Source organism: Rhinopithecus bieti, unplaced genomic scaffold, assembly GCF_001698545.2.
Source record: "Rhinopithecus bieti isolate Rb0 unplaced genomic scaffold, ASM169854v2 scaffold_7884, whole genome shotgun sequence".
Classification (NCBI taxonomy): Eukaryota; Metazoa; Chordata; class Mammalia; order Primates; family Cercopithecidae; genus Rhinopithecus; species Rhinopithecus bieti.
The window spans coordinates 4507343-4516479 of record NW_016806331.1 but is presented as its reverse complement, the minus strand read 5'-3'; the positions used below and the strand labels follow the sequence as shown (position 1 = coordinate 4516479).

Here is a 9137-nt window from a genome sequence, read left to right as displayed (position 1 = left end):
TAATATGCACTCTGAATATTAAAACCTAGCCCTGATAACTTTACTAGTTTACAAGCCATGATCATACAATGTGCTATGATGGTTACTATTCTAGTATTTCTATTGCATTTAGTTACTATTTAAAGACAAGAAAAATTTTTTGAAGGTGGGAAATTAAGGAATCTGATAGAGCTGAGTTTGTGTATTGGTTGTTACTTACTATCTGTGATTTTGGAAAGTTTGTAACTTTTTGAGCTCCTGCTTCCTCCTGTGTAAAAGGGGAAGAGGAGTAACAAATTCACCAGGTTGTTAGGGAGGTTAAGTGAGAAAATGAATTAGCATAGGGCCTAGCAAAGTAGTTTCTTTATACCTTTGTGCTAAGTAAACATTGTACAAAGAAGGTTATAGAATTCAAAGGAAGAATCATAGAGTCCCCACTGTCAATCATTTTATTTATACATTAGCTGGAGAGTAACTGCAAACAGCCTTATTGGTGTGTTCTATAGATGTTAGCATTTTCCTTGTGTGCTATAATGTGAAAAAGGTTTGGTAGCATGCTTTAGGCAAATTCATCAGGAGGTATAATCAAAGGAAACGTCAGAAAGATTGGGACAATTTAACGTGGAGCATATAGTTGTATAAAACTTAGACATGAGGCTCACAGTTATGGGAGAGGCAGGTTCCAGATTGATAAAATTAAATTTAAAAGTCACAGAAGTAGTGCTGTGAATCAGGACTAGAAAAGTGGATTTTTTTGTTTTTTGAAACGGAGTTTCACTTCGTTGCCCAGACTGAGTGCATTGGCAGAATCTCTGCTTCCTGCAGCCTCCGCCTCCTGGGTTCAAGCGGTTCTTGTGCCTCAGCCTCTTAAGTAGCTGGGATTACAGGAGCCCACCACCCGCTGATTTTTTTTTATTTTGGTAGAGACAGGGATTCACCTTGTTGCCCCAGCTAGTCTCGAACTCCTGAGCTCAGGCAATCCACCCATCTTGGCCTCTCAAAGTGCTAGGATTACAGGTGTGAGAGCCACCATGCCCGGCCAAAAAGTGGATTATTGTTGCAAAATTAAATTGTGGATATAGCTACTATGAGAAGTTTGCATATTTTTCTCTGACTCTACAAGTAGCCAAGTCTGACTTTGATCATACCTAGATAAAATTTCTTAAGTAGTTCTTTGTTGATCAATGCATTTGGGAATTACCGTGCTATTTTAAACTCATTTCAAAATTGTTGATTTTATTATGGTGTTTTACCAGCAAGAATTTGGGCTTTGGATGCTTGAATATAACTCTGTATGTCATTTTCTACCCCAATACTTGTGAATTTCATGCTAGCATCATTTAAATGATTTTAAGCCCCAAGATACCATTTTGTACATGTGATGAATTGTCAACTTGCATATATTCCTGTAAATGTCGATAACTGTAACAGGAAAATATTTGTGATTCGTAAAATTTCTTTATGCTATTTTTCAGTAAAGATAGCACATTGAAATTTTAATTTGACTTATAGAAGTTGAATGTAAACCATGAATACTTGTTTTTAACAACACTATAAGTTTATGTTTCTTGCTCAAAGAACAAATTTTAAAATTGTAGTGTAAAAGCCAATATAATTTGACAGTGCTAGTGATTATGTTTTCTTTCATTTCAGGCAGTATTTGATCTTTCACCACAGCAGAAAGAGTGGCAGAGGTAATAAGAGAACAAAGTATTGTGCTCCATAGAAATCTAAGTCATATTTTGTCTATTGTAAACTATTTATGGACTAACACATTTCTCTAGGGATTTCTTTGGATGAATTATTAGCAGAATTTAGTATATAATATAATCTTTACAATTTCAAAAACCATCAGATCTTAAGAAAGTCATGCATAATCTTTTTTCTGGTAAACTTTGATTCATAAATTTTAGTTTTTATTTAAAATGGTATCAACATGTTTTTGATTACAAAAGTAATATATGATCATTTTAAAAATTCAATTTGAATAGAAATGATATAAAGCAAGATTGTCCAGCCTGCGGCCCTACAGGAAGGCTTTGAATGTAGCTTAACACAAATTTGTAAACTTTTTTTTTTTTTTTGAGACAGAGTCTCACTGTTGCTCAGGCTGGAGTACAGTGGCGCAATCTTGGCTCACTGCAACCCCCGCCTCACAGGTTGAAGCGATTCTCCTGCCTCAGCCTCCTTAGTAGCTGGCGCACACTGCAGGCGCACACCAGCATGCCCAGCTAATTTTTTGTATTTTTAGTAGAGATACGGTTTCACCATGTTGACTAGACTGGTCTTGAACTCCTGAACTGAAGTGATCCGCCCACTTTGGCCTCCCAGAGGGCTGGGATTACAGGCATGAGCCACTGTGCCTGGCCACAAATTTGTAAACTTTCTGAAAAAATTATGAGTTTTTTGTGATTTTTTTTTTTTAACTCATCAGCTGTAGTTAATGTGTTTTATGTGTGGCCCAAGATAATTATTCTTACAATGTGGCTTAGGGAAGCCAAAAGATTGGGCACCTAGATACAAAGTAAATGTAAAAGCCCCCTTATCTTTCTGCAAACTAATGCCACTGATTAGCAGTAATAACCAGTAATAAGTTTCTTGGGTAGCCTTCTAGGCAGACATTTTGTGTGTATGTATATAATATGTATATTATATATATTTCTGTGTATATATACAAAATTATGATAATTCTTACATATAATCCATATAATATATAGTATATAATTCTATATAGTTCTGATATATATGAGTATATTACATATTTTATAATATATAAAAGTTTATATGTTCATTATATTTTATAAGTATATTTATATTATTTCTATAATGTGTTACCTATAAAAACATATAATTATTTTACTATACAGAAAGATATATACAGAATTAAGTTGCTTTTTTCTACCTAACGTGATATTTTGGACTCATTTCTGTATATATATAATGGTCTATTTTATGGATAGATTGTAGTTTATTTAATTGGATCCTTATTGATAGGTATTTAGATTGCTTTCAGAATTCTAATATTAAAAACAATACTCAGTGAACATTCTTGAACCTAATTCTGTATATGTTTGTGTGTTTGTGTATTTCTAGAAATAGAATTTATTTCTCTGAGGATATTTAACATTTTGATGGTGCCTATGTCCTCCTAAATTATTATTTCAGTTATACTCCAAAAGGCTAGAGTACTTGTTTCTGTACAACCTCACCAACAATGGGAATACCTAGAATTTTAAAAAATATATGCCAGATTGATGGGTGAAAATTGGTACTATGCTTTTATTAATTAACATTTCTTTATGAATCAATTGACTGTCTTTGTGAGTTTTTTTCCTCATTTGCATTTTTTTTGTGAAAATGTTTGCCTATATGCCTATTTTGCTTGGTTAGTTTTTTTATAAGAATTACTTTTAAAGAAAATAGTTCTTTGTTATAAGTGCTTCTGTCTCCCACCCCCCATATATTGCTTTTTATTTTCTAGGTTATGTCTTGCACTTATAAAGGCTTTATATAGTTTAAGATTATTCCAAAATTTTTTTCTTTACCCATTTTTTTCTTTCTAGTCCCTAAGCATATTCCAAGGGTCTTTCTCTCTTAATTTCCAGTTTCACCACTCGAGGGAGTTTTTATATGAAAGCTGAAATTGAATGTCGGTGAACAAAAGCACTGAGTGTTAGCTGTCTCTGGGCTCTTAGAATTTTTAGTAGAAACCCATCCGCAGATGAAATACTTTACTTTGATCCAGAAACATTAAAGTGAGATTTCTCCTTTCATTTAGAATTTTTTTCAATGCTCGAAACTAGTAATAAGTGGGAGAAGAGATTGTATTTCTACTCTTAAGGTGATATAAATTTGCCATCACAGTAGTTTTCTGCATACCTTCATGTGTGGAATATAGGTTTGGGATATTTATTGACACAGTGAAGGCAGAAATTTTTTTCATAAACACACACATAATACATACATACATATACACGTATGTATAGTTTGTTGTCATCAAACTCCTTGATCACTGCCGTACTTCAAAAGTTGAACTCTTAATATACAAGACACACAGAAAAATGTGAAGATTTCCATTTCTGCTGCCACTGGATCCAAAGATTTTAAGTCTTCAAATGTCTGAATCTGAAGATGGGATCTGGCTTCTTGAAGCATCCTAGATTATCACGTTCTGATTCTAAAATTATTGAGTAGCTCTTGAATGGCCTAGAGATACCCAAGGTTTATATCTTCCTAACTAATGTGCATACCAAAATGTTCTTTACTTCTGGAATTTTCTAAGAGATTTAAATTTTCTCTCAATTTATCTATAATACTTTCCTAAAATATTTAGGATCACAATTAATCTCTCTTTAACTGTAAATTTCAAACCCTGGACAGAACCTTTCTGGTTTCTACTTTTTATGTCTAGATTTCAGATTTATTTTATTCCAAACTATACAGTATAAATATAACTTGTTATTTTAAATAGGCCTGTTTTACTAATTTTCTAGATAGATGATGCGTAAGTTTTTAATCTTCTGCTTGCACATCTGGAAAGTGCTTATTTTATCATTATGGTGGGATGGTAAAGTATTATGAGATTTACAGTTGCTTTCTTTTTGTGAGTACCTATGTTTATAACTTTTTCCCAAGTTACATATATGTATTTTTCTTTTAGAGTAGTTAGACTCACAGCAAAATTGAGCAGAAAGTAGTGTTCTCATATACCCGTCCCCCTGTGGGTTCCTCCATTATCAACATCTTGCATCAGGTTGGATATAGTTGTTGTAATCAGTGAACCTGTGTTGACACATCATCACCATAGTTTACATTAGAGTTCACTCTTGGTGTTGAACATACATTCTGTGAGTTCTGACAAATCTATAATGACATGTATCTACCATACTGCCATACAGAATGATTTCACTGCTATTAGAATTATCTGTGCTCCACTTGTTTATTCTTCCCTTCCCACTGTGTATAATTTTTGTACTTACCAAGTTTGAACTTTACTACAGATGACTTGGAATATTAGTTATTTAAAGAAATAGAATTAAAAGAGATGACACAAAGTTATTGCCGAAAATTGTAGGAGTTAACACAGCTCAATGGTAGAAGTATTGTAGAGAGAGAAATTCTTGTAATTAAAATGAGATACTTGTGGTATGAGTTTATGCTGAGTAATGTACCACTTCAAATCCATCAAGTCTATTGTGTAGCCCCTTATTTGTCTTACTCTTTGTATCTATAGTATTTTGTTCAGTGTCTGACAAAGAAAATAATCTTGTAATTGTGCACGTATGCATGAAAGATTAATTTAGATACTTAAGTGAGTAGAAGCCCTACTTTGGTGATCCTGACTGCACATCCATTACTGATGGGATCAAACAGGCTTATGGAGCTCAGCTATTAGACCTCTAGCCGCCCTGCCTCACTTGCTTTCAAGGAAATGACCAAAGAAAACTTGGTATGTTATTTTAGACTATGAAATCCTGTAATAATAAATGTATGGTTTAGCTAAGTCAGCTAAACATTGTCATTTTTGAATAAGTGTCAGCTCTCTTTGTGTACCTTTCTGTAGTTCTAAACTATTGCTTGTTTCTTATTTAGGATGCTGCAGCTGATTCAGAGTAGGCTACAAGAAGAGCATTCACTTCAAGATGTGATATTTAAAAGTGCTTTTAAAAGTGCATCAACAGCTCTTCCACCAAGGTGAGATCAGTATTTTAAATGTGCAACTGTTTATTATGAATTTACTTTGACGTAGTTAAAACTAAAGTGTTGGTTTAGTTTTCTGAATCTTATTTTTCTTAAGAAGGGGAAATAGAATCATTCTTTACTATAAAGACACCTTTTGCTCTTAAATTTATAGGCTGTGATTTTGATCAGAATTATCACAAATATTTATTTGCATTTAATTTTCTTTTTTATGTGTGGTATACCTCCATATAAAATTATATTGAGTTTTAAGAAAAATTAATTTCATTTACTATTTTGAGGATCCATAAGCTTTGGTTAGAAATTTTATTTCACGTTTTTGTATTTTAAAGATTAGAGACTGGGAGCAGTGGCTCACGTTTGTAATCCCAGCACTTTGGGAGGCCAAGGCGGGCGGACCATTTGAGGTCAGGAGTTCGAGACCAGCCTGACCAATGTGGTGAAACTCCATCCCTACTAAAAATACAAAAAAATTAGCCGGGCGTGGTGGGTGCATGTACATAGTCCCGGCTACTCAGGAGGCTGAGGCAGGAGAATAGCTTGACCCTAGGAGGTAGAGGTTACAGTGAGTCAGATTGTACCACTGCACTCCAGCCTGGATAACAGAGCAAGACTCTGTCTCAAAAGAAAAAAAAAAAAATTAGTGGATATTTGGAAATGCTATAATCATAAACATAATAAAAATGTGCAAGATTTTACATTTGCTTACTAAGAAAATGTCATTGTCTCTTTGAACTTAGGTGGCATACCTTTCCTTTACCTCAATCATATTTCTGCCCTCCCTCCCTCTCCCTGCTACAGTACCAGAAATAAATGAAGAAAATGTCTTTTTGGATTAATTCTTTTGTTTTAGTCTTCTGTCACCGGACTTAGTCCTCTGGCTAGAGTTGAAGAACCATGGAATTTCAAATTTATGTAAATGTTACAGATATTAAATAAGTATTTTTTTCCCAGTTTATAGATGTGTAATTTTATAAATGTCTAGATTTCAGGAAACTGCTATTCTATTTTAACATTTAGAATATTACCTAAAAAATGATCTTTAGGGATTTTTTTTTTTCTATACACATTTTTCTCATCATAAAATGGTAACTATGTTGAATGTGCTTTAAATAATATATCTTATTTTAACAGAGAAGATGATTCATCACAGTCTCCAGATGCATGCAGAATTCATGGCCATCTATATGTCAATAAAGTAGCAGGGAATTTTCACATAACAGTGGGCAAGTATGTTCTTTTCACTTACTGAAAATACTTTAAACAAAGTTGGAGCTTGGTTAAAAGTAAATTCTAGCCAGGCAGGGTGGCTTACGCCTGTAATCCCAGCACTTTGGGAGGCCGAGGCGGGTGGATCATCTGAGGTCAGGAGTTCAAGACCTGCCTTCCCAACATGTCGAAACCTCATCTCTACTAAAAATACAAAAAATTAGCTGGGCGTGATGGCAGGCGCCTGTAATCCCAGATACTCGAGAGGCTGAGGCAGGAGAATTGCTTGAACCCAGGAGGCAGAGGTTGCAATGAGCCGAGATTGTGCCACTGCACTACAGCCTGGGCCACAAGCGACACTCTGTATCAAAAAAAAAAAAAAAATGAATACTTTGCTAATCAAATAACATATAGCCAACTACTAGAGGAATGCTTAAAATACTGTATATATGTATTTTTAATGTCTTGAGATTGTTGTGTGGGGCTTCAGTCTCAGGATAGAGAAAACTACTAACTTTAAAAACTACTTCAAAACAAAAGTAAAGCAGTCATGTCATGTGTTGTGTATTAAAGTAATTGAACTGTAGGTAAATATCAGTTACAACCTTCTACTTGCCAGGTTTTAGTAGCCAGAGAGCTCTTACCTAGACATTTCATTAATTTGTTCATTTTTTTTTTTTGGTATGGTATTAGGTTTTTGTCTTAACGTTTTGGTGGTCCTCATCAAAACGTAATTCCTGACTAATCCTAGACAAGTGTTTGGATAAAGTTAGAAATTAGCAGTGTCTAGAATATAAAGTTAAATTAGGTAAACGTTAAGGAAAAATATGAGCAGCACCCAGCACAGAAATTGTCATAAACATTTGTTAAATTTTTGAGTGAATAAATAGATCCATTCGTCTTTCCCTCCCATCCTCTTTTCCATATAGAGTGCTGAACTGAACAATTCTTTATTGTACAAGACATTTTTTGAGTATTTGCTATGTGCAAAGTACCATGCTAGAAACTAAGGATAAACAGTGAAGAAAAAAATAAAAGGTTTTGCCCTTTTAATTTATTTTATTCCAAACTGTACAGTATAAATATGACTTGTTATTTTCAATAGGCCTGACATTCTGTAAGAAAATCCACACTTTAAGCAGTGAATACGTTAATAATTATTTAATGATAGTTGTATCGAGGCTGTAAAGGAGAAGTATGGCTGATAAGAGACTATTTAACAAGGTATTAAACTTACGCTGCAAGTCAGTTGAGCCCTTATTGAGGAAAACCTTTGAACACTAGGAGAAGAGGAGGAATTTAATATATAAAGGAGGGAAGGGCATACAGCAGGAAAGAGCATGGCTGGAAATTTTAAAATATATAGAGAGATAACATTAGATTTCTATGAAAAAGTATTTCAGTATTTACAATACTCAGATCAAACATTTATTTTTTTCTTCGTTATCTCTTGAAATTTATGTTTCGTTGTTTTGTTACCATTACCCATCTCCAACCCAGCCTGTTGCTGGGAACCTTGGAATGTCTTGAAATCGTAGCTTAAAGAAATTTAGAAGATTTTATCGCACCTTTGGATACAAACAATATTTTAGTCCAACACCAACTCAAAGAGAGAAATTTTGACAAATATTATATCAGACTCTATATTATGTCCCTTTTTAAAATTTGTGTTTGGTCTTTTCACAATTTTACTTTCCTTCACAGGTGGTAACTCATACTATCAGAGAGGCCAAATGGAAAAGCATTTGGTTCGTATCTTGTCATCTCAGGAATATCCTGTAAACCCACTCCTAATTTTTTAGTATTACATTTGTCAAGTTCAATATTGATCTTTTTCAAGGTCTCATATTACCTCTCAGACCCAATGTCAATCTCAACTGTAATATAAAAGAGTAATAAAAGGAACATAATTTGTAGCATAATTTGTATTTCAATATGCTTAAGTGTGAATACACTAGAAGACATAATGAAGTAGGCAGATGCTTACCACTTATATGTAGAATTTTTAAATATGTAATAGCTACAAATGCAAACTGAAACAGATGTATTGGCTACTCAAATACCATGAGTGACATTTCCATTGATGAGATGATATTCAGAAATAGGAATACCTCTTTGTAATATTAAACAAAACAATATAAGCTTCCCTTAGTTTTCTGGGAGATTTAGTGTATATTAAAACGACAACAGGTACTTTATATAGCTAAATGGAGTTCAGTTCTAGACTCAGATTATTATAATAGACTTTT

General features: G+C 33.6%; 1 protein-coding gene across 1 annotated transcript in view; it reads left to right on the top strand.

Annotated features, from left to right (window-relative positions):
• Window positions 1-9137, top strand: part of ERGIC2 (ERGIC and golgi 2) — a 42851-nt gene that overhangs the window by 18349 nt on the left and 15365 nt on the right. The window contains 3 exon segments of the mRNA XM_017875606.1: window positions 1633-1673; window positions 5572-5673; window positions 6814-6909. Of these exon segments, the coding sequence (XP_017731095.1) occupies window positions 1633-1673; window positions 5572-5673; window positions 6814-6909 (239 nt within the window).